The sequence below is a fragment of the Nuphar pumila genome, chromosome 1 (genome assembly GCF_984573655.1).
Source record: "Nuphar pumila chromosome 1, dmNupPumi1.hap1.1, whole genome shotgun sequence".
Taxonomy (NCBI): Eukaryota; Viridiplantae; Streptophyta; class Magnoliopsida; order Nymphaeales; family Nymphaeaceae; genus Nuphar; species Nuphar pumila.
This window is the reverse complement of record NC_143249.1, coordinates 6,546,964-6,572,749: the sequence shown is the minus strand read 5'-3', so window position 1 is coordinate 6,572,749 and position 25,786 is coordinate 6,546,964. Positions and strand designations below refer to the sequence as shown.

General features: G+C 41.1%; 2 protein-coding genes across 6 annotated transcripts; one reads left to right on the top strand and one right to left on the bottom strand.

The window, feature by feature from the left end:
• The first annotated feature begins 808 nt into the window (after positions 1-808).
• On the top strand, positions 809-5,584 carry LOC149847819 (protein SUPPRESSOR OF MAX2 1-like). Its single transcript, XM_090002385.1, has 3 exons — positions 809-2,472; positions 2,980-3,280; positions 3,379-5,584. Exons 1-3 carry the CDS (start codon positions 1,271-1,273, stop codon positions 5,053-5,055), a joined length of 3,180 nt encoding a protein of 1,059 aa, XP_089858511.1. The 5' UTR covers positions 809-1,270; the 3' UTR covers positions 5,056-5,584.
• Positions 5,585-16,773: 11,189 nt separating this feature from the next.
• On the bottom strand, positions 16,774-24,663 carry LOC149847818 (amino acid transporter AVT1A-like). 5 transcript variants are annotated; one of them, XM_090002181.1, is made up of 12 exons: positions 24,151-24,643; positions 21,047-21,327; positions 20,605-20,819; positions 19,834-19,857; positions 19,514-19,694; positions 19,177-19,396; positions 18,957-19,092; positions 18,809-18,828; positions 18,541-18,686; positions 17,456-17,499; positions 17,254-17,313; positions 16,774-17,086 (listed from the first exon to the last, which is right to left on the bottom strand). In XM_090002181.1, the coding sequence occupies exons 1-12, from the start codon at positions 24,354-24,356 to the stop codon at positions 16,994-16,996; spliced, it is 1,626 nt and encodes a 541-aa protein (XP_089858307.1). In that variant the 5' UTR covers positions 24,357-24,643; the 3' UTR covers positions 16,774-16,993. The 5 variants fall into 5 exon arrangements, with proteins under 5 accessions (XP_089858307.1, XP_089858312.1, XP_089858214.1 ...); XM_090002186.1 differs by lacking the exon at positions 18,809-18,828 and having other exon boundaries at positions 18,528-18,775; positions 24,151-24,656; XM_090002088.1 differs by lacking the exon at positions 18,809-18,828 and having other exon boundaries at positions 18,541-18,775; positions 24,151-24,648.
• Positions 24,664-25,786: the final 1,123 nt, after the last annotated feature.

Here is a 25,786-nt window from a genome sequence, read left to right as displayed (position 1 = left end):
TTGCTCACGCCCACATCGTTGCCATCCGATTTGTATTTTAAAAAAAGCTAAAAAGTAAACAAAACCAAGTGGCATTCATCCAAAATGCAAACAGACGGCTACGATGTGGGCATGAGCAAAAACGCTCATGTTCAGCATGACCTGATCTGCTTCCTTGAACGAGGGAGACAAATGGCCCATTTGTTTGTCACGAAAATTAAGTGCTTTCTGCTAGAAAGCATCGATGGGCGTGCTTTTCTGCATGACCTACTGTGACTAAACAAACAAAGGACTCTCTTTCCGTGAGGAAAGAGAGCCCAAAATAGACGGGATCCCTTTTTCAGCAGAAAGTGTTTCCGTACCCAAGAAGGTGCACGGCCTCTTCCGTGACACTCAAACAGACCCAATGGTATTTTAGGGAAAGGTAATCCGTGCAGTGGCTTTTCTCATGGGCACTGTTGCGTCTGAAAATTAAGCAGACAGAGGGAGACGTGGTGGGATTCTTGGAATTTAATTGGACTTTTTTAATAAAAGAAAAAAGTCGGTGTGAATTGAGGGAAAAAGGAGGAAAGACGCAGTAAACGGTCGGTCAGCAAATTTTTTTCTATTTTTCAAATTTTTTTTTTGAAAAAAGAAAAAGTTAAGAAAAAAATATAAAAGAGAGTAAAAGAAAGAAGGGCTCTCACTCTCAATTGAGGTATTAATTTCTAGTTTTTTTGTTTTCCATGCGTCTCAATTTTTTTTTCACCCAGAGAAAAGGGCGGTGAATATTTGAGGACCAACTTGAGTGGTTGTTTTAATAAGCTTTGGCAGACCTTCGTTTGCTCTCTCTCTCTCTCTCTTCGACGTCTTTGTTTCGTTAAAAGGCGATTGGACTGTGAAGGATTACCCGGAGAAAGAGATAGTGAGCGGCCGTCGACTTTTAGTTTGAAGTCTTCTTGGTTCACGCGAATAAAAAAAAGGGAAGAAAATAAATAGAAAAGGATAAAAGGAGGTCCAGAGTGGGGGAGTTGCTCTGCTTTGCTTTTGGTGTTATATCGTGACTGAGAAAAAGGTGGTATTTGGAAGAAGATGAAGATGAAGATGAAGATGAAGATGAAGATGAAGATGAAGATGAAGTAGAAGAGGATTCAGGTTTCTACATATGAGGATGTCACTGAAACTTCTCTTAGATTTGAAGAATTTCAAGTATGATTATGTGAAAACCAGGGTGGGGTTCTATCTTTCTTCTTCTTTTGTAGTTCGTGGGATATAGAGATCTGATACCGTCTTCTGCCCATCAACCCCGACCATGCGTACAGGTTTGAGCACGATTCAGCAGACGCTCACCCCCGAGGCGGCGAGCATCCTGAACCATTCGATCGCAGATGCAGGTCGTCGTGGGCACGGCCAGACCACCCCTCTTCACGTTGCGGCAACGCTCCTCTCCTCACCCAATGGGTTCCTCAGACAGGCCTGCATCCGCTCCCACCCCAATTCCTCCCACCCTCTTCAATGCCGCGCCCTCGAGCTCTGCTTCAGCGTCGCCCTCGAGCGCCTCCCGGCGTCGGGATCGGCCCTGTCCCACGTCGCCGAGCCGCCCATTTCGAACGCTCTCATGGCCGCACTCAAACGGTCGCAGGCCCACCAGCGGAGGGGTTGCCCCGAGCAACAGCAGCAGCCCCTCCTCGCTGTTAAGGTCGAATTGGAGCAGTTGGTGATCTCCATTCTCGACGATCCTAGCGTTAGCAGGGTGATGAGGGAGGCCAGCTTCTCCAGCCCCGCCGTCAAGGCCACCATCGAGCAGACCATCTCCCATTCTTCCTCCAATTCACAGTTGGCAGCCGCTTCCTCCGGCTTATCCCAGCGGCCGATTCTGGCGCGCAATTTGTACCTCAATCCTCGGTTACAGGTCTCTGCTTCGGTTGCAGGGGACCGGCCGGTTGGTGGGCAGAGGGTGGAGGAGGTGAAGAAAGTGGTCGACGTCTTGCTGAAGGCGAAGAAGCGGAATCCGGTACTCGTGGGAGATCACGAGCCGGAGGCAGTGATGAAGGAGCTTCTGCAGAAGATTGAAAGGAGGGAATTGGGGGAGGGACTGAGAGGCGTGCAGATTGTCTCTGTGGAGAAGGAGCTGTCCGCTATGTGTATGGCGAGGAGCGAGGAGAAGGGGAGGATCGGTTTGAAGATCAAGGAGTTGGGGGTCCTGATTGAGAGCAGGATGAGCGGCCAGGGCGACGTGATCCTGAATCTGGGCGATCTCCGGTGGCTCGTCGAGCAGCCAGGAGGCGGCGCATTCGGGGTTTCAGCGTCGGGGCCGGTCCAGGAGGTTGTTTCAGAGATGGCTAAGCTGTTGGACAGCCATGGAGAGGGTGGCAAGAAGGTGTGGTTGATGGGGACTGCTACTTGTGAGACTTATCTGAGGTGCCAGGTTTACCACCCCTCTATGGAGAATGACTGGGATGTGCAAGCCGTGCCTATTGCGGCAAGGTCTCCTCTTCCTGGATTGTTCCCAAGGTGTTCTCTCTCTCTCTCTCTCTCTCTCTCTCTCTCGTTTCTGTAATCTCATTTCTTGTGGTTATTCACTTCTAATGAATTCAGCCAAGAATCTGGTATCTCTTGTGCATCTTCTTTCATCTTTATATCGAGTTCTGTCAGTTATGAAACTTTCTTGTTTTCCTTCTCCTGGATGTTATTAAGATTCAAGCAGGTCCTTTTTTAATCTATTATATGGATTTCTCTTATGGAAATTATTAGTTTTTCTTGTAGTTTTGAGCTTGCAATGGTTCTATTTGTTATTCATGGTCGTTCTTACCTTTGTTTCTCATGTGCTTTGTGTGTAAAGGTCCTCTCTTCCCTCCTTGTTGCAGTTTTATCTCGGTTCAATTAATGTATATAGTCATGTATTTCTTTTGCTATTTTATTTCATTCAGTGACGTTTATGGTTTCATATTTTTCTACTCTTAAGGATTTTTCTTCATGATTTTTTTTTCCTCTACTTGATGTGATCATGGAAAATTGCAGAGTTAGTGGCAATGGTATTCTCAGCAGCTCGGTGGAATCCCTTTCTCCTCTTAAGAGCATTCACGGGAACCCCCTCTCATCAAGAAGGTTGGTCGAAAATGGCAATTCGGCTTCGGCTCGAAAGATGACCTGCTGCCCTTCTTGCATGGACAAGTATGAGAAGGACCTAGCCAAACTTGTGGCTAATGAGTTTGAGAAGTCCTCATCAGATGCTAAACCAGAGGAACAACGTCAGCAACGATTACCACAGTGGTTGCAGCTTGGAAAACCGGCAACCATCAAAGTGGCCGATCACCCTCCGGTAATAAGATTAGAGGTTCTGGACTGAGCATTCCATGATCTTTAAATTTCCATAAGAAATCTCATCCTAACAGTCCTCTCTTTCTTCTTCTGGTGCAGACTAAAGAAAACCAAGAACAGTTATGGAGGCAGAAATCAGAAGAATTGCAAAAGAAATGGAATGAAACATGCAGTTGCCTGCATCCTGGATATCATTCAGTTGTTGGGGTTGAGAGGCCTTCTCTGACATCCTCCCCTGCGATCGATTCTCAGATTTCCGGCAATGGTAACATCTTTGGCAATGGCTATCATGTCAATTCAGTATGGAGACAACAATTGCAGCTGAACAGAAGCAACACTCTGCAGTTGGATGCCACTAACACCACCCTGTCATCAGAACCGGCAAGATCACCACCAGCAAGTCCAATAAGAACAGACCTGGTACTTGGCCGTCTGAAAATATCCTCGCTCAAAAACACGGTCCCAGGCACTAACAAAGACAGGCTCAAAGATTTAACTGGTTGTATGCCCGCACAGCCACTTTCCGATCAATACAGCGAGAAAGTTTCCTGTGGTGTGGACGCAGATTCATTTAAGCGACTCTTCAAAGGTCTTACCCAGAAGGTGGATTGGCAGACAGAAGCTGCAACAATGGTAGCCTCAGTGGTCACCAATTGCCGGTCTGGTGATGGAAAACGGAGAGGTTTGGTGTTGAAGGGCGATACTTGGCTGCTGTTCCTCGGCCCAGACAAGGTTGGGAAGAAGAAGATGGCAGCCGGGTTGTCTGAATTGGTGTTCGGAACCAGGCCTATATGCATTCGGCTGGGACAGTCTGATAATGGTCACCAGTGCGAGGATAAAGACGGTGAACCCGGCACGAGGTTACGAGGAAAAACTGTCCTTGATCGGATAGCCGATGCTGTCAGACAGAATCCATTCTCTGTTGTGGTGCTGGAGGATGTTGATCAAGCTGATTCTCTGATCCATGGCAACTTGATCCGGACAATGGAGAAGGGGAAATTACAGGATTCGCATGGCCGGGAGGTGGGCCTCAGCAGCGTGATCTTCATCCTGACTGCAGAATGGATGCCAGAGAGTCTCAGCAGCAAGACTCCGATATCCAGCAGGTTCAGAGAAGAGAAATTGGCAGCTGCAGCTGCCTGCGTCCGGCCACTGCAGCTCACAATTGGCAGCAGCTGCAGCCCAGCCACAACAAGAAACAAGCGCCGGCCGGCCTGGCTAGAAACGGAAGAAGGCCGGGGACCTACATTGCGTAAGCCGGTGCTGGCGATTGACCTCAACCTATCAGCGGACGACAACGATGTTGTCGACATTTCCCATGGCTCCCGCTACTCCGGCGGCGACCTTAAAGTCAAAACCTGGCACAAGTCACCACCGTCCGCCATGATGGACTTGGCGGGCCGGGTCGATGAGGCGATCATGTTCAAGCAGGTCGACTTCGATGCAATGTCGAAGAGGATCGTGAGTTCTCTGAGCACCAAATTCTCCAGCCAGGTCGGGAAGGGAGCGTTCGAGGTGGACGAGGAGGTGCTGGAGCAGTTGCTCGGCGCGGTTTGGTTTGGGCCCGGCTTGGGCGGGCTCGATGAGTTGGAGGGGTGGGCGGACAGGGTGCTGGGCCCGGTTTTCCGGGAATTGGAGAGTGGTTTTGAGGTGCATGCCGGCGCCGTGATCCGGCTGGAAGTCTCTGGCAGAGAGGCTGTTTCCGGGCGTCCGGCTGCTGGAAATTGGCTGCCAAGCGAGGTTCCGGTCATCCGGCCTGACGCGGGCAACCGTTAACGGTGAGACCGTTACCGTCAGATACTTTGACGGCATCTTGACGACACGAAATCTCCGTTGTTTTTTAGCTATTCATGGACGGACTATGCTGGTGAGAGTCTATTGGTCAGCTTGACGTCTTTTCCGACGTGGCTAGTTCTAATGGCGATACGTATGACGCATGGTCCAGCGTATGCTTCCTTGGGTTAAAAATTTACGGGATCGTCCCTCTCATAAAGAAGAATGACATAGATGTCCCTGGCTTCTTCCTGTGTATAAGGGAACGGGCGCCCCCATATAAGACAAGGAGCGATAATGGTGATGTTGATGTGAGGCATTTTGAGATATTAATTTTAATAAGGGGTTGTTGGTGCATATAGTTGGAAACTGGAGGGCTTATTCGATAATTCATGCAATAATGTCATGTAGAAAATGAAACTTGTTATTTTTGGCACTTGTTGTGTTGCAGGGTATATACTTTGTTATAGGCATTGTAAAATAAAACCTTTAGAATATTTTATTTTTATTTTTTAAGAAGGTTCATATTGTAATGATCAGAGATGGATCATTCAACACTCAACTGCAAGCGAACCCAATTCCTCTTTTTTCTTTTTTTATGCATACAAAAATCATTCACATTGTTCTATTTAACCAGATATATGCCATAAGAAAAACCATACCCAGGTCCAATAAGGATTACAGAAACTAGACAGGTCCATAACCGGTATAAATTCTATATTTTTTTCATTGAAAATTTGGGGGTCTTAATCGGAACTCAAGTCAGACCCAGATTTGGTGTAAAATTTCATAAACTCTCTGTATTCTTAGCGGACTCTGAAGGGGTTTATCAGAACAGCATCGGACCCCTTCTTTTGTTACCAAACTCTGATCACTGCCATAGCATTGATAAGTAGGGTAGTCAATGGGTCAGATCTGGATCAGAGCCAAGTGGGACTTGTCTCGAATCTGATTTGAGGTGCTGGTATGGGGTTTAGGCCCGAGTCCAATTCCACCCACTATAAAATAATCCATACCCGAGTTCTATAAAGATTGCATGAGCCAGAGCCGGATGATACTAGGCAAAATTATATATATATATATATATATATATATATATATATATATATATATATATATATATATATATATATATATATATATATATATATATATATATATATATATATATTTATGTATCTTTTTTACAATGAAAAGTTGTGGATCTTAATCAGAACTGCGGTCTGGTATGAAATTTCACAAACCATACATGGCTCCAGATATTAATCGGACCTCTTTCTTTAGCACTAAACCTTGACCCTATAGAGTTTGGTACGGGTCGGTTTTGGGTCAAACCTGGCCCATTGACACCCCTAGTGCTAAGTAGCATGATACCTGAATCAATCCAAATCCAATTCATTTTACAACCCAAAAAATCAAGTCCAAAAGTGACTTTCTCGTTAACTTGTGGGATATCAAACCATGAACAAAACGATTGTTACTCGGATAAACCAATCCCTTTTAGTGATGTGATGCTTGAGAACCACACCGCTTGTAGTAGAGGTGAATGGTGCAAAGTGTTTTACCATTATAATATTACATTGGTTGTGGCATATTGTAATCAGTTTTAGTTATTTTAATCCATAATTTGAGCAATTTTTTAGTGGTGACGTATTATTGTCATTCTTAGGCTTGTTTAAAGTAATATCTTCATCATAGAATATGGTGGTATGGATGGAAAAAGCTTGTTTTTGTCCTGTTGACATGATCCATTTTATCATTTTAATATGAATGGAGTAGACGGAAAGTTCATCTTTATAATTCTAAGAATGGTACATACTTGTCACATACCTCAAGATAAAATATGTATAATTTAACATACAACTTACAGCAAATATTTTATTGTAAAAGTTTTTAAAGAAAATATATAGCACTTTATAAATAAACAAACAACCTTAGGTCTCAATTGAACAATTTTCTCAGCAGGTATATACCTGCTTTCCATTTTAAAAGAGCATTTCATGCACCATACCTAAGAAAAGTCACTCTCTCTTATTGAAAGAAACACTCAAGAGGGAAAGTGCTTCCTCACGAGAGATGTGAAACCATAAGAAAAATGCTTTATTGCATTTATTACCTGGATCCCCTCATGCAAAGGTCACGATATTCATTTTCAAACATCATGATTTTATGCAAGTTTTTAGTTAAAAGAGGTTCACATGTAGTATGCGATAAATTGAAGACGTCTGCAAATGTATGGAATGAACCTATTGATCTTGAACTTTTAAAATTTAGAAGGTTTGCATCAATCTTGTGAATATCAGACGACCTATGCATTTTAGATGTGAATCTCTTGCTGAGATTCAACTTAGCTAAGTTCACAATTTTTTATATGAATTTTATTATATTTGCAAAATTTTCAATTGAATCTTCTTGTTATTGAGATGTACTTATCTATCCTGCAAACATCAATAGATTCACTTGTGCAAAAAAAGTAAAGATATCTTAAAAAAAAATTAAAACCCGTAATTTTGAACAGGGTAAGGTATTTTTGAAAACAAGCTATTTTAGAAGGACAGTAAGATCATTTTTTTATATATAATATAATGCCTAATACATTAATCAATGCAATCAGGGCTGTTGTACTATCGGTTAAAGTCAAACAACCCCGTCTAGACAGGTGTCCCATTTGAATTAAATATGAAGAGTTAGGCTATTGTTTGGTATACATAAGTGGTTAACAGGGGTATAGTACATAGGCCAAATGATGACCACCAAATAGATGAATTCCTCTAAATAAAATAGCTCAAGTTTTATTGTCTTTTTGAAGGATTCCTCTGCCTTGGGCATTTTGAATAAGGATTCTATACTCCTTAATACTAACGGGTCGTCCTACAATCAAAGCTTCCTTGATTCGCGGGATATTTATCCATAAGTAAAGAACAGTTTGCTTTATTAAATGATGGGGTAGGTTCATCAGATATCACATGATGCGTTACATTCTTTAATTACAAATGTCCATAGGTTTTGGCACTGTATCTCCAACTGATTTAAAAACTAGTTCTTAAAAGTTAACATCGTTGATGGTGGAGATATATGGGATAATATTTCCTACAGTTATTTGTACCTTTTTTTTTTTGCTATTCATGAAAAATAATCTTAGAAATGTGATTTACATGTTTTTTTAGAGAGAATCAGCTCTTAGATTGTCCAATTACGGCGCGTATGCATGTTTTTATAAGTCTTTAGAGATCAACAACATTTAGTAAATGAGATGAGCACTAACATGGCAAGACTCGTTCTACATATTATATAATTCTATATTATATATTATATATGTATATTATATATTTATTATATGTATTTTATAGATATTATATATTATCAAGCTTAAAATACTAGGCATGCATGCATGCATGAACAGCTTCAGTTACTTGATTCTCATAACTGCAGTTAGATTTTATTTCAGCAGTTTGAATTGCTTTACAATTGATTTTAAATTCAAGTTGTAGTTGTGCATATACGGTCCTGTTGGAGCTCTGTCCTGGGACAGCTGATGAGTGCGTGAGTGCTGCCCACACGCTGTTGTATGTGTTGCACTCATGCCGACCCCAGCCGGATGCCACTTGTGTGTGTGTGTGTGTGCTGCTGCACTCAGGCCGACTGCCAGCTGATTCTGTCCTCTTCTTCTTCTTCTTCTGTTTTGTCTAGCTGCAGTTACATACACCTGCCTTCTGTTTTCTTCACGTTTGAACTGCACACGTATGCACCTAACCATGTATTTCCATGTAGTTTCGAACTGCAGCAGCATAGACGCATATGTTGGCCTGCGTAATCTGATTTTTTGTTGCAACACATGCTGTTTTCAAAACTGAACTCCCCATTCAGATTTAAATCCCAGCTCACACGCACCTCCTTGAGTTAAAATTTTCTGTTCTGCTGATATTTGTGGACTGTGCAGGTTAACGATAGTAGGCTCACCAAGCTCGGCTTGGCTCGTAACAAGCTCGAGCTGGGTGTTGCTTTAGCGAGCCGAGCCTGAACAGCTCAAGATCGGCCCGTTCGGCTCGTTTACAAGCCATAGCCACTGGGATTTCTCAATGAGGAGGAGGGAGGATCAGGTAAAATGTGATTTTAGTGTACTTTTAATGGCTTCAGCCACGCACTCTGAGGGCTTTGTGCGGGGGGGAGGAAGGAGGCGAAGGAATGCCACTGCACACTGACTCTGAACGCCCTTCAAGGGAAATGAAAAATGCAGAATGGAAATGTGTAAAAAAAGGAAAGGCAGCAAAACAGATGGGTGGAGCACAGAAGAAATGACAGAAAGGGAGGGTGCAGAAAAGGGAGCCTTTTGCAAACTTCAAGTCAGACAGAATTCTCCCTCCTCCCCATAACGTTCATAAATAATAAAAGTAGAAGTTGGAGCAGGTTGCTCAAAATCAATCATACCTTTTTTTTGTCCTCTTTCAACCAATACCACCCACCAGGCCCCCATCCCCACAACCTAACCCCCCCCCCCCCCTTTGTCTTTAGTCTTTACTTCTTTTAAAAAGCCTCATTGGACTAATCACTGATCTTACACTCTATGATAAACATTTAAAGTACACTTGGGGAGCTGCTTTTTCCCCCTCAACCTTTATTCTACATTGTCTGCATGCATTTAAATCTGATGGTTGTTGCCACTGTTTGCTTTTTCATCACTGTCAATGCAACTGCCACCTTTAAACAAGAGACATAAGAGACCCTGAAGGCTAAAGTGGGGCATCAAAAAGCTGACCAATGGAGTGTGGAATGACATAAATGCCCTTAGTAGGCTTCAACAAATGAAGGGCCAAGTTCATGAAAGGGAATTGGTTTACAACTACAGGTATAGCTAGATGGATACAAAAAATATGTTTTCTTTTTTAATGAAAGGGATACTGTTTGCTATCTTTTTGGGTTCCATATTCAAACACAAACACACAGAAAAGAAGCACAGAAGAGAAGAACACGACTATGTAATGTGGTTCGGCTGTTAGCCTACGTCCACAACAAAACCCTTTGCATTCTTTTCCTCTTTTTTCATATCTATTACAGAAGAAGAGATGGGGTACATTTAAAGAGACGATGGGCAACTATCCCTTTCTATATTAGGGTAGTACCTTCCCAAAAAACAAAAATAAAACAACGGAAGGAAATCTCCAACGTATTCTCAATCCTTCCAAAAAACAGTAACTGAAAGATACAGATAACAATCTCCCCCTCAAGTTGGTGCGCAAATGCTAGTTTGCCCCAACTTGCTATACATATCAATGTGTTTATCTCGATGCAAAGGTTTTGTAAGAATGTCAGCCAATTGTTCGTTGCTTTCAACATGAGATGTGCGGATGGCTTTGTTTTGAATTTTTTCTCTCACGAAGTGACAATCGACTTCAATGTGCTTTGTTCTCTCATGAAAAACAGGATTTGCTCCAATATAAATAGCTGCCATATTATCACACTTTAGCTCCATCGGTTCGTTCACATCAATTCGCATATCATGAAGAAGAGATTTAATCCAAACAAGCTCACACGAGCACGTGGCCATGGCACGATATTCGGCTTCAGCACTGGATCTAGCCACTACACTTTGTTTCTTACTTTTCCAGATAACTAGGTTTCCACCAACAAACGTACAAAAACCAGTAGTAGACCTTCGATCATTTGGATCTCCTGCTCAATCTGCATCGCAATATCCTAGTACACTGAAGTCCCGATTCCTTTTCATAATAATACCTCTGCCTGGACTTCCTTTCAAATATCTCAAAATACGGTGAGCTGCTTCAACATGTGTAGATCTTGGCTTATGCATAAATTGACTTATTACACTGACTGCATAAGATATGTCAGGTCGAGTAATAGTCAAGTAAATCAATTTTCCAACTAACCTTTGAAAGCTTTCAACCTCACTTACTATTTTTCCATCATCTATTCTCAGTTTGGTATTGGCTTCAAGGGGAGTATCCACCTCCTTGCTTCCTATCATCCCTGTGTCTTTTAGAAGATCTAGGATATATTTCCTTTGGCATAGAAAGATACCCTTGTCAGAGTGAGCAACTTCAATTTCCAAGAAGTATCGAAGTTTCCCGAGGTCTTTGATTTCAAATTTAGTGTGAAGAATGATTTTTACCTTCTGCATCATCTGTTCATTGTTACCTGTCATAATAATGTCATCTACATAGACTAAGAGGATAACAATACCTTGAGGCATACAAGAGATAAACATAGTGTAGTCAACAGTGCTACGTTGAAATCCAATATCAGTAACAACAGAACTTAGCTTTGAGAACCAGGCTCGTGGGGATTGCTTCAACCCATATATGGATTTTTTAAGTCTGCATACCTTGCCTGGTTCATGGTCATATCCCAATGGAGGATCCATATACACTTCCTCGTCCAAATCACCATGAAGAAATGCGTTTTTCACATCAAGTTGAAATACTCCCCAATTTTTATTGGCAACAACTGAGAGAAGAATTCGGACGGAGTTCATTTTTGCAACTGGTGCGAAAGTGTCAGTAAAGTCAATTCCTTCTTTTTGAGTATATCCTTTTGCCACTAACCGAGCTTTATACCTTTCAATAGTTCCATCACTGTTATATTTGATCTTGTAGACCCATTTGCACCCCACTGTCGTCTTCTCTTTTGGTAAATTCACCATGGTCCAGGTATTATTCTTTAGCAATGCTTCTAATTCATCCTTCATATCAGATTTTCATTTGTAATCTTGTGTAGCTTCTTTGAAAGACGTGGGTTCTTGATGTGTATAAGTGTTAGCCAAAAAAGCAAGGTAAGTCTTAGACAGTCTTGTCAAATCAAACAGATTTTCTATAGAATGCTTTCTGGGCGTCTGATCTGAGCAGTAATAATAATAGTCTCTCAATCTGACTGGCGGTTTAGATACACGTTCAGACCGTCTTACACTCTCTTGAATTTGCACATTAGATGAACCACTCTCACCGGGCTCATCAAAACCACTCTCACTGTGCTCAACAACACCATTGGGACTTGTACTTTCCTGAATATCTTCACATACCAATTCAGAATTGTGAGATATGGGAAAGACGATGTTGGGCTCTTGCTTATCTCTTTCTTTGTGATGTCGACTATCATAGGAAGGATCAATAAAGAATGGCTCATTTTCAAAAAACTTGACATCTCGAGATATATATAATCTCTTATTTATCGGATCAAAGCATTTAAAACCCCTTTTTGAGACAGAATATCCAACAAACATACACTTGACTGCTCTACTTTCAAGTTTGTTCCTGAATCTTTCTTGAATATGAACATAGCACTTACACCCAAACACTTTTAAATGCTTTATGAAAATCTCTTTCTTCCGAAGTAATTCCATGGGGATTTGATTGCTTAAACTGGAGCTAAGAATGCGATTAATAATGTAGCAAGCAACAGATATAGCATCAGACCAAAAACAGGAGGAACGTTCATATGAAACATGATGGACCGAGCAACATTAAGTAAGTGACGATTTTTCCGCTCCGCAACCCCATTTTGTTGGGGGGTCCCAGCACAAGTGTTTTGGGGAATTATGCCTTTCTCATCCAAGAAGGATTTTAATTCTTCATTGACATATTCTCCCCCATTATCAGATCTAAGATGCTTAATCCTGGCATTATATTGTGTAACCACCATATTGTAAAACATTTTGAAGACTTTAGTCACTTCACTTTTTTGTTTAAGAAAATACACTCAAGTGACACGAGATTTATCTTCAATAAAGGTAACATAATATTTAAATTCAAACACAGACTCGACAGGCGCGGGTCCCCACACATCAGATTGAACCAAGTTAAACAAAACATTGCTTCTAGTAGCTAACTTAGGGAAAGGTAACCGAGTAGCCTTGGCACACTCACAAGCATCACAAGAGATATTTTCAAAAGGTAAGTCAGGAATCAAAAGTTTTAGAATACTATGAGGAGCATGACCAAGGCGAGAATGCCATACATTAAAGTTATTCGGGGAATGCCCATGACTAAACAAGGCTTTTCCAGATGAGTTAAGATAATATAATCCACTTCGTTCGACGCCTCTACCAATCTCCTTCTTCGTCGTCTGGTCCTGAAACACGACATCCTTAGGAGAAAAAATGGCCAAACAGTTATGAGACTTAGTGATCTTACTAACAGACATAAGATTAATAGCCAAATTAGGAATGACCAAAACTTCAGAATTATCAGACTTATTGAGAAGTTTCAATTTTGTGACCCTTTTGCCATTATGATAGACCCATCGACCGTATACACAGGTTTCACATGTGTATGCTGATCGATAGGTATATCCTTGCTTAGCATATGATCGGAGGCCCCAGAATCAATGACCCACTCAATTTCAGAGGTGTAAGAGACATAAGCACTAGGATTCTTACCTTTGTCGTCAGAGCACCCAGAGTTAATGGGAGTGGATGACACTAAATTTGTTTTACCCATTTGCTGGAAAAAATGAGCTAATTCTTCTCTGGTGACAAAATTTGCAGCCTCACGATTTGATCCAGTATTTTTTCCTTGGTCTTTCTCATGAGTCGGTTTGCCAACAAGATCCCAACATCTTTCTTTTGTGTGACCGGTCTTTTTGCAATAAGTACACTTAAATCTAGATCTGAATTTTTGACGATCATGATTAGAAAGAAAACCAGTATGATTATCAGTTACCTTCTTATCGCTCACTTGAAGGGCCATTTGTTCAGGCTGCTCCTCTTTGTTTTTTTGAGACGGTGGGTTCATAACTTTTCTTCTAGTCTCCTCTTGTTGAATCATAGAGCATACCATATTGAAAGATGGCAGGGCAGTAGTCATTAGAATTTGACTACGAAATTGTTCGTAGTCGGGACCAAGGCCGGCCAGAACTTTAAAGACTTTGTCTTCTTCAAATCGTTTCTGATTAATCCCAACATCCCCAGATAGTGGCCTATATTGAAGAAGTTCGTCCCACATTCCTCTCAGTGTACCGATATATGTGTTAAAAGATTTGTTTTCTCTGGTGAATTTTGCAATCTCCATCTGCAGCTCATACACTCGAGCAAGATTATTTCTCTCGCCATATATTTCATTTACAGCGTCCCACACGTCTTTTGCTGTATCCATAAATAAAAAACTCTTTGCAATTTCGGGTTCCATGGAATTTAGAAGCCAACCCATAACTGTGTCATTTTCTGATTCCCATTTTTCATAGGTCGGATCAGATACATCAGATTTACTTATTTTACCTGTGATATATCCCACCTTTGATTTGCCACTCAAAAAGAGTTTCACCGATTTCGCCCAGCTAATATAGTTGTTTCCTGAGAACATCGACGTGGTAATGCGAAGGAAGTGGCCAGACTCCGAGTAGCTAGATCTGAGCTCGCCATTAAGATGCAGCGAAGCGGGTTCAGACGCTACACCCGTGAGTCGTGAAGATTCTGCCATATGAAAAACGGCTATGCCAAAAACAACCAATAACGAAAAAAAACAGCACTACTTGAACAGGACTCCCCCAAAAAAACTGAACTTAACAGCACAAGCTTGCCAAACTGTAGTGACTAATTTCTGCTTTGATCATTCGATCAGCTATCGGAACGATAAAAAACAGATCTAGGATGTGAGTCAGCGCACAGACTTACCACTATGATAATGAGAGAAGAAACACCGAAAAAATGACAGCCAGCCTTCTCTCGTTCATAGATAAAGATACGCCACACCAACAAGCTGGAAGATGGATTAGCACACGGTAGCAACAGACGATCAGCGAAAGCTATCAAATCTGGGCGCTGGTAGGCATAAAACAGAACAAAGGGGATTGGCAGAAACGTCTGCAATCAGATCTAAACAATAAACAGCTCCACAATGATGGCAGCAAGATATCTTCGTAGCTCTGATACCAAATATTCAAACACAAACACACAGAAAAGAAGCACAGAAGAGAAGAACACGACTATGTAATGTGGTTCGGCTGTTAGCCTACGTCCACAACAAAACCCTCTGCACTCTTTTCCTCTTTTTTCATATCTATTACAGAAGAAGAGATGGGGTACATTTAAAGAGACGATGGGCAACTATCCCTTTCTATATTAGGGTAGTACCTTCCCAAAAAACAAAAATAAAACAACGGAAGGAAATCTCCAACGTATTCTCAATCCTTCCAAAAAACCGTAACTGAAAGATACGAATAACATTCCAAACCCCTTCATTTTATATGTGATCTACATGTTTGGTTTAGTAAAAATCAACTTTAGTTAGTGTTTTTCTGACATGCATTCCGGATTTTGTAGATGTTAAAAAATCAATGGCTTACAATGTATTGAATTTTTTACCCTTAAAAATCATATCTGTATGTCGAAAAACTGAACACATCCATATGGTCAAAACAACATTCAACTATTAGTTTCAACTAGAGGATTTGGAATCAATGAGGGCTTAGCCAATATTTTGCTTTTACGGAAAGACATAAAGACACATCTTTTAAAATTTTAACGTTTTTAACAGTTTTAATATACAAAAATATATATTTTTAATGATAAAATCAAGTGTTGGGCATACATGATAGTGTGTCTCATGTGATGTGTGCTCTAAACACGGGACACATGTCGCTGTGATATAGTTTTACAAGCTCAGGAGTTCTCTCTTACCCCTCAGGCAGAAGTTGGTTGATGATACCTAGAATCACATGATACCCAGACAGGTCTAGATATCTCAAAAAAGAATAAGCCAGCTTGCTTGATACTGGTTCAAAACAGGCACTGAAACATACCACTGAGTCAAGAGACTTGACCTGACTCGGCATGAGCACAAGTTGAGTCTTCAAGGAGTCTTAAAATCATGGCAGTAGGCAGGCAACTTTGTGGTCTGACACGGCCCACTTTAATTTGACCCGGCCGGGCTTGCCCATCAACAGGCCACAGCCTGATCAAACATGCTTGATGAGCTAGGCTGGGACTCTGAACCCAGGCTCAGGCAGGTCAGGCACCGCCCTTGTATAACAGAAAGCTGCCAGGCAAAGCTCTGCCAAGTCCGTTTTGGACTGGGCTGACTGGGCAGTTGACAGGCTGCATGCAGGTTCAACCAGCTTGTGGCCCACAGATGGGCGAGGTCCAAAATACTAGCCCAGGCCACAGGCCGCCCACCCTGATACCCAGCCATACTGAGAACTCATACGACCAACAAGCTAATCAATATATGCTACCTTGAACCAACGAACCAAAATTTATTGAGCGGGCCCATAACTGAGCTTAGGCGACCAAAACAACCAGAGGCATCAAACAGAGTTTTATTAGCTTGTCTACCTTTACCCATGGAAAAGGGGGGATAAGAACTCTGAACCCAAGCCTTGTTGGTCCAAGCAGCCTCCTAAGTCTTTTGCAGATTTAAAAACTCAGCCTTACCAAGCTGAGCTTGGCCTTTAGGTCCACATTTCTTCATAGTGGCATTTGTCAATCTAGCAGCTCAACCTGACCTACCAGGTCCATGAGTCAAAGTCAATCAGGGAAGACCTGAACCAATTCTTAGAAGACCTTGGGGGATTTGATTGACAGAATATCAAGCAAGTAAAACATGAGCCATAGATGACACCAGGTTGAATTGCCAAAGTTCGATGAGAAGCACTTAGACAACAAGAGTGCATCCCACATACCGTCCCTTTTGGACCAATCAAAGGAAACACAATGACAATAAATGAACAATTTCAGAACCAGCATCATCAGGATGTAGAGCCTAGCCAAGATGATGGCCAGGAACTGGCTTGTGTTAAGTACTTAAATTGCCCGAGTTTGTTGAACATGATTGTGCCACGCATTAAGTAAATTGGCCGTTCATGGATTATGAATAAATAAGCAATCCAGCAGGATCAAACAGTATATAAAATTTGGTTTCCCTTGGATAAAAGGCCATTTCCTTTCCAGGTGGTAGGGTATGGGTTGGGGAGGGGAATGTTGCAGAGAAAAGAATCAATAGCTGTGCAGGATACCAGACACTGATGAGTAGGTGCCAAAGGCTGCACTGACTGTGCCTAGTCCAATGATCATAATACTAAAAACAACCTGATTGTCAAGAAACAAACAAAACAAATACAGTAAATGACAAAAGAGAAGAATTCATAACTTTGCAGATTAGTCTGTGCATGCATTGCGTGTTTGTGTGCATGTGTTCATGCATGCATGCCTATGTGTGTGTGTGTGAGTGTGAGATGCTGCATGCTGTAGAGAACCTGAACAGTTGTAGCCTTCTTTGCGATCATCAAGAAACAGACAGGAGGTAAGATGACCGCCTGCCACAAACATTCATTATCAGATGAAGGCCGGGGTGACCAGCCAGTGGTGATAAAAAACCAAGAAAAATATGCAAGGCATTAAAGGACCTAAAAGTCTATTTTTAGAATTATTAGTATCACGTTGACAGCTTCATCATACCACAAGTATACCGAGGAGAGAGCCGATCAAGGCCATCACTAGACCTGCATGTGCAACCCAGTGAAAAGAAAGTCATTAGCTTAGATCACGGAACATATAGTAGCCAGAATGATATATTGCTGACATGAATTTATACACCAATATTATATTCGACCAACTTAAAGGATGTTATTGATACAGGAAAAAATCAAGAACCAGAAATTCTTATATAACTGCTTTAGCTATTGGAGAAACATGTATGGCTTTTTCTTTTGGATGGACATAGAATGAAGTTCTCATGAAACTTTCTCTCGTATCATATGTATCGAATTGCTCTGGATTTCAAAAAGCGTGGAACGGTCTAGTTTAGACAAAATAAACTAAATATGGAGGTTCTGCATAATGAAGAGAATTAACCTTTTTATTGTGTTCCATAAGATCGACCCCACCTTTCTAGAAATTTTAGGGGCATCAATTCCTGCTCATGTTCAATAGACTAAACAAACCTTTGTTGCTCCATGCCATCCAGAGATAGCACAAGTATCATATCATAATTTAATAGCCCAGGGTCCTGACCTGAAGGCCCGAGTGAACTTAATTCTGACCCAAAGGCCCCAGAGAAATTAGTAGTTCCCAAGAATGTAACACTTTATGGAGGACTTCTTACCTTTTCCTTGAAAAGATAAATAATTCTTTCCCCATCTGTTTATAAATTTCCCATGTAACTATATGCTAACTTTTTTGGGGATGGACACACTTATGCCTCAGGTCACATATTGCACATGGTATGCACAGTGTTAGCATATCCTATCATTGATCAAACCTAGACATAAATCATGGATCGGTTTGAAAATCAATGAATTTCTAGTCATAGAATCTTTTTCCCGTCAGACCCCCTGAAATAAGTAAGGTTAATGTAATTTCCTTCTTTCACCGGAGGAAATATATCTAAGGGGTTTGATCCGGATTGATCTCCCATTCACACATGTTTAGAAAATGCAAGCTACAAGTCAACTTTTGAGTACTATTAGGCATAAATTGCCAGTGCTATGTTTTGACTTTACTAGAGCAGTATTAGCACATGGAACATCACCTGTCATACATACCAAAGAAGGGTAGAAGAAATGCAACACAAATAGTTGAAACAACTAGCCCTGTCCGTATGGCAATGGGAAACAGCAACTCATCCCGAGTCCCCACTGGAAGCAAATCCTCTAAGCTCCTCGCCAATGGATTAAGAAGCAATGCATATCTGTTTGGTGTCAAGTGACTTACAAAAAAAAAGATCCAAATTCTAAAATTTTGCACCAAAGGCAAGAAGAAGAAAGAATTCCATTTCATCTTCACAATATACACTTTCCACTAAAAGGATACTTGGTAAAAGGATTGATCACCTAAGAGAAAAAAGGAAACAAGAAATAATAGAGCATAAAAATAAATCAGTTTTACATGATCAGTTGCTAAGATCTACATATGGCACTTCTGGAAAAAGCATGGTAAAGCAATCAAGCAATGTGCTTACCGTTGTCCACAATGCAACTTTTGAAGCAGAAGAATGCTTTGGCAAGTTCAAAGTTATTTGAGATAGTGTTCTTTGGCCAAACATGAGATATCCAATTGTTGCAACAGCACCATATATTGCAGTGCACAAGAGGAAGCTGTAGAATAATAAGCCATTTCAAGAGAAGTTTGTGTGCAAAGCACTATAAGTGTGTGCTGGTAACAAAACATATGTTACCTACCAAATGATCAATGCCTTGTTGAATTTTGTTTTATCAGCCATTGATTGATAGATATTTGGGAAAACTGCATGCCCAGAATAGCAAAACCCATATACACCAATTGCTAAAGGGAGACCACTCCAATTAATAAATGGACTGGTCTGATGAAATCCTATACCATCAGTTGCACCCACGACAAACACTGAAAGGAATATTAAAATGGTTGCAAGAATACCTCCAGCTGCATCATGCATGTGGATTGCCCAGAAAAGATTTAGAAAGCTGTTAAAACTTTGAACCTTTTCAATGTTGATAAGAATAAAAATAGTGGGACCATCAAGAAAAGTCAGTACAGCACCTGAAAGGTAAGATATAATTCTAAGATCTCTAAACCAAACTGTTGGAAGAACGATTAGACCAGTTAAAATTCCAAAAAAGTGCACGGAGTCAGCATGAATCCCAGCCCAATCAAGCGAAGTACCAGGAAATAGCCTTGTCAGATTGTCACCTTCCAAAATAATAAACTCTACACAGCATGACTGCATTATGAAATTACAAAAAAAGGAAAAGAGAAAGAATTACAAGTATGGACCATACATGTGATTGTCATCAACAAAACATAAATATTGTAAAAGTAGCCAACCAGAAAAGGCATATAACAACCTATAGCGTACTTACATAAAGCTCCATGTACAACGCAATCTGTATGGAAAGCAACATACATTAGTAAGAAGATCGATATATTTTTTTAACAAAACATGGCCTAAGTTTCTCAACAAAATTCATACAATCCAAGAGACGAAGATCCATTCTCCTGATACAAGAAAATATTGGATCTTGTATACAAGTAAACGCATCATGAGATAAGCATACTAAACAAAAAAGGACGTCCCTATTATTTGAATTATATGCATAATTTGGGAGTGTAATTGAGACAGAATGTTCAACCTTTGCCAAACAGATGCTTTACTTAGCATGTGTGACCCATGTTGACAAGACACAACATGGCATTGGACACACTACAACAATCCATAGACATAGTCAAGCCTGTATCAAACAAGGTCAACACCTTCTCCCAAATTCATCTATTTTGTTTTGTGAACTTGACTGTTCATTTTGAATTTATTTGCATGATTATTCTTTTAAATTTTGCTAATTTCACATAGACAAATATCTAGGGGTAAGAGGAAACAAAAACTTTCATGATAGAATATCTAGGGGTAAGAGGAAACAAAAACTTTCATGATAGAAGTTCCCAGAATGCATGGCATGATAATTTATTCTGTAGTTAAAGCCATGCATATAGTTGCTCAGCTTCCTCAAAGAAAGACGAAAGCAAAAATAGCAGAATATAATCATCAAACTTTACCCATTGTTTAAGAAATCCTTAAAAAGGCGAAAAAAGGAAGGAAATCCAATACCAAGAAAACTAGAACTTAAATTACTCACAGATATGAAAATGCGCCCACATCTTCCATATGCTGCTTCTCCAATATCTGGATAGCTTATAATGCCATCTCTGCTTTCAAAACACTGTCTCATGAGGATGCCTGTGTAGCAGCAGACAATTGCAAAAAGAACTAAGACCAGCAAACTTGCCCATCCAGCTTCTTTTATTGTGAATGGTGTAGAAAGAAGTCCAACACCCGCCAATCCGTTAACACCTGCTTATCAGCAATCAATTGGATCACAAGTATGACTAAATGTTAAAAAAAAAGAGACATTTTTACATGATCATAAAGTGTGTTTCAAATGACAACAGCATGCCAGCAATCCAAAAACTTTATTAGCTGAATATACAGCTCCAGATATGACTACATTTCTTAATGCACCTGAATGTATTACATGATGCAGAAGATAATAGTGCGTGAATGCAGATTAGATTATTTACCATTAAAAATAGTCTGGGTGAAGCTACATCCATGAACACCATGCCCTACTCCACAAGACTGCAAATTAGAGTGTTGTGACTCCTGGAATAGTCTAGACTTACTCAGAGTTTTCTCTGAGTCTTTCTTCTTAATGATGCTTTCAGATAGCAAAGGCAATTTGACTTCCAAGTCATTGCTACTCAACGTACTTTGATGAAAATTTGGATATCCAAGACTAGCAGCATGTTGAAGAAGGCCAAATGTTGGTGATGCAGCAATCGTATAAGAATCAGTTGATTCCCTGATTGAAAGAGCCACAACACATAAACAGATTGAACCAATAAACTCCACATAGCAGATTGTGTGATGTTCAAATAACATGAAATTTTATATAGTTTAAGCGAATGCATCCTACAGACAAATGTAGCTAAAAGGTTTTCCATTCAAACTCATTACTAAAGAATCAGCATGGAGGTTAATTACAAAACATCACATTCAACAATGCATCTGTTTAATTTGTTTATTCTATGTGCAAGGGAAATTTCGTCCCCCCTGCCATAACCTTCATAGATCGGCCATATTTTTTAGTATTATAGGCACTTTTTATTAATTTTCCCTTTTCTTACTGTGGATTTCTTTGTATACCTGTTTCACCAAGAAAATCCATGAGAATCAGTTTGACCTCTTGTTCTGCTTTTGCATTCATTGTCATGGCATCAGGACACAACAAAGTTTGTCGTGTCTGGATCAAACTGATGCAGTATCTCATTAAGTCTGAAAAACGAGCAGTGTAGACACAAACATTTCAGCCATTTAATAATTAAGAGAAACATAATAAGACATCATTAGTGAGACACAATGGTGTATGCCACATAACAGAACTGTACATGATAGCACCACTGAGACAAATCAGAACTGCTTGAATGATAGCTTCTTTTCTGCATGAGCTTGGGCTAGGTTTGGAGCATGTATCGATTTTAAAGATGTCTGTACACGTCACAATCTCGGTCACTTTAAGTTATTCTACTTTTGCTGCAAAATATTTCTGAATTCTTAGCATGCAGTTCCATTTCAATAGTTTGATTTTGTTCTACAGATAACTAGAATTCAATTGATTGTATTCAATAGTGAGAAGTTTCACATTGAGAAGTTCCACAAGTTCTTTCAAGAAAAAAAAAAGAGAAGTTCCACAAGTTCATCTGCTACAAAATAGAGGGAATGTGAAACATCCAAAAACCGTCAACTTTTATTTTTTCAATCATGGTTCATGATAGGGGTACAAACACTTGTCTTCTTAAGATCACTCCTACCCAAGAGGGGCTTCCAGCAGTTCCAACCATAAAAGCATCAACTACTTTCATATGCACCCATCAAACTCTAGCGGCCTTTTCTTGTATACATTATCTACTAACTCACATGTAACTAGGGGTGGCAAAACCTGACACGACCCGCCAACCCGCCTCTTAGGCGGGTTCGGGTTTGGAAAAAATGAACCCGTTTAATAAACGGGTCGACCCGCCTAACCCGTTTATTAAATGGGTCGGGTTCGTGTTAGGGGTATGCCAACCCGCCAACCTGCCTGACCCGTTTAATAAACAGGTTAGGCGGGTGGGTCGACCCGCCAACTCGTCTGCCAACCCGCCAAGCCACCAACCTGACCCGTCAACCCGACCCGTCAACCCGACCCGCCAACCTGCCTACCTGCCAACCCGACCCGCCAACCTGCCTACCTGACCCGCCAACCTGACCCGCGAACCTGAAAACCCGTTTACCCGACCCAACCCATTTATTAAATGGGTTGGCCGGTCGTGTCGGGTTACCCGTTTATTAAACGGGTCGGGTTCGTGTTTGCCACAGCCAACCCATTTAATAAACGGGTCGGGTTCGGGTTGAGGTATGCTGATACGCCAACCCGCCAACCCGACCCGATTGCCACCCCTACATGTAACTACTCCTGTGCCACATCACAGACTCCAGGAAGCTGCTTATATGCCGAAACATGTATGAACGACGACAGTCATTACATCGTTGCTGTCGTGAATGGAGTATATGGACATGCTTACAGCTGAAGCAACCAACTACCAAGCAGATGCTTAACAAAAAAAAAAAGCAAAAAAAAGTGCAGTGAATCCACTTAGGAAAAATCAACGAATACCACCTCATCAGGACAATTTCATGAGGACACAAATGCTAACACTCTCTTTCTCTTAGAGGGATTATCAAGAAACTACGGAAAGGTTCCTGTAATACAAAATTAGCTCGCTTCGTCTGAGAACTGCAATGTTATCCTAAACCGTAAAATTTCACAGAGATTGTCACGTTTTAGCCATACCCACATTCATCTCTCCAACCAAACACTGATGTTATCCCAGTCCCACTGCATGTGCATGACATATCATCCATACACCTCAATCAAACTACTTTCTGCTTGCCATGAACCTAAATTGAACAATTTAGGCCATAATCAACCCTCTTTTCCGAGGGTCGAGACTATATGGAATGGCAGGACATGAAGTAGAAACCACAACTCCCCTCCAGCATAACTTCATCTTAATTTAGAGATAGAGGGTGGTTTCGATCCCGCTACACCCAAGTAGATGATTGCTACTCAACAAAAAGGGGCAACAATACCGAATGCGGTCCTGTACTCCTCGGTGGGCCACATTGGGTTCAGTCCTAACCTCCTGCTTTTCTACAAGAAGTGGTCGCCTTCAGGATTCGAACTCGCGACTACACACTGACAACCCAACATCTTACTATTGTACATAGCCATGACCATCATCTAGCCTATCAACTAATCCAACAGAAAAATTTCAAAAATGGAACAACAAAAAAAAAAGATACTGGTCCTGCATACTGCAATGGGCAAGTGACATAATAATACATAGAAAAGATGAACGAAAGCATCGATTGAACCAACACGATCGACCTGTCCTACCCAGAATTCAATTTTCCCACCAGATCTCTTCCAGCAAGGTATTAGAAAGCAAAACCGCGCCCAACTTTCCCTTGTTTTCGATTCAAAAGAAGAACAGAAGAAGTGCGAATCAAAAATACCACGAAGAGGAAGAGGAAGAGGAAGAGGAAGAGGAAAAGAGAATGAGAAGGAGCTAAGAAGCTGCACCGGTAACTCTGCGGCCACTGTCTCGAGGAGAACACGAAGGGAGACGAGGGTTTAGCCTTCTTTCCCGAATCATCTCCCTCATCTTCACCATCATCATCTCTTACCTCCAGCGCCTCGACGTCGTCGGAATCCTGCAAGCCGTTCTTCTCGGTGTTCTCTTCCTCCTCGCTCTCCATGAAAATCTCGTGATCCGTCGCGTTCTCCATAGAACGAACCGGAATTTACAGTCGTCGAATCGGATTTTGCAGGAACCGTGCAGAATTTCAGGATATTTCCGCAATTGTCGAGGGGAATCAAGACGAAGGACGAGATCGAGTAGAAATAGGAGATTGGTGGGAAGGCGATGTGAGAAAGAAGACAGGAATTCGTTTGGCCCAACGGCCGAAGATCTCGTTTGGCGCGCGCAACAGATTTTCGTAAACCCGGGAATTACCGATATGTGGTTTCCGTTTTCGGTGAAGGACGTGGGTAACCTTAGAGTAACTTTTTTCCAAACTTTTGTCTGTTTTGGAAACTTGCTCTGTAATGCATATATCTCTTTGCTTTTCGAGACAGGTGTTAGATGGAAATGAAATGGAATTGGCGTTTTTCTGGGAAGGTGCCGACTTGTTTACCAGTCTTAGATGTCATCCAAACGGTTCAATTAGTATAGTTTGATAAAAGTGAGAAAAGATAAGCTCCCAACATCTACGAAAAAGGATGGTACCTATCAACTATTTTATTTACATACGCTCAGCCAGCATTCGGGTCATATTGTATATAATCGATTCGTTAGTTATATTCAGTCTTCACCACACATCTCGATGGAGATGTGCATGGGGTTTCCCTTTCACAGTTTTCAAGTGGATGCACTGTTCCCAAGCGAGATGTGCAGTAGGGATTGAATAAACCGATGGTTGGTTACATACAACATCACATCGCATCATCTGCTATTTCATCCGAACATGGCATTATCTGCTCTCTTTCTCACACACATGCATGAGTGGACGCCTTAGAAGGGATACATGCAGCTGATCCCTCTAGCAAGAGTCCCGGGTTTGGCTCAAGCTTGCTTGTTTTACGCTTATATATTAGTAAAAGTGGGAGAAATAAACTCTTTTGTGGATTTTTCTGATAAAGACATACATGGTGGTGAGATAAAAAAACAGGTTCTGTTCTTCTAAACAAGAAGATCATGATGTTTTCAGTGTCTTGTTGTTCAGGGGTGGACTGGCACTAATAGGACCCAAAGCTCACTATTGGCAAAATGAAAAAAATAAGACTCACAAAAATCGTCCCCATATAGTTCGGGGAAGGCTTGATAATGATTATGATTTGTTCTAGAGATTTAAGAACTCACCCAACACCAGTGTCATCATTACAGTGGCAGAGCCAAGGTCGTCCCTAATAAGAGAGAAGCAGATCAGGTCATGCTGGTCAGCATGACCTGATCTGCTTCCAGTGGTACCTCCTTGTGCAATAATTGAAAACCTTGGATGAGAATTTTGAATGAAATTTTCCTCTCCACTGGAAAAATAATTTAAAGTTTCGGATGAGAATCTTAAGAGAAATTAAAAACAAAAAACTTGGACAAGAATCACCCACGTAAAAGGAAGCTGCCGGCCATCAGATTTGCATTTTAAAAAGCTAAAAAGTC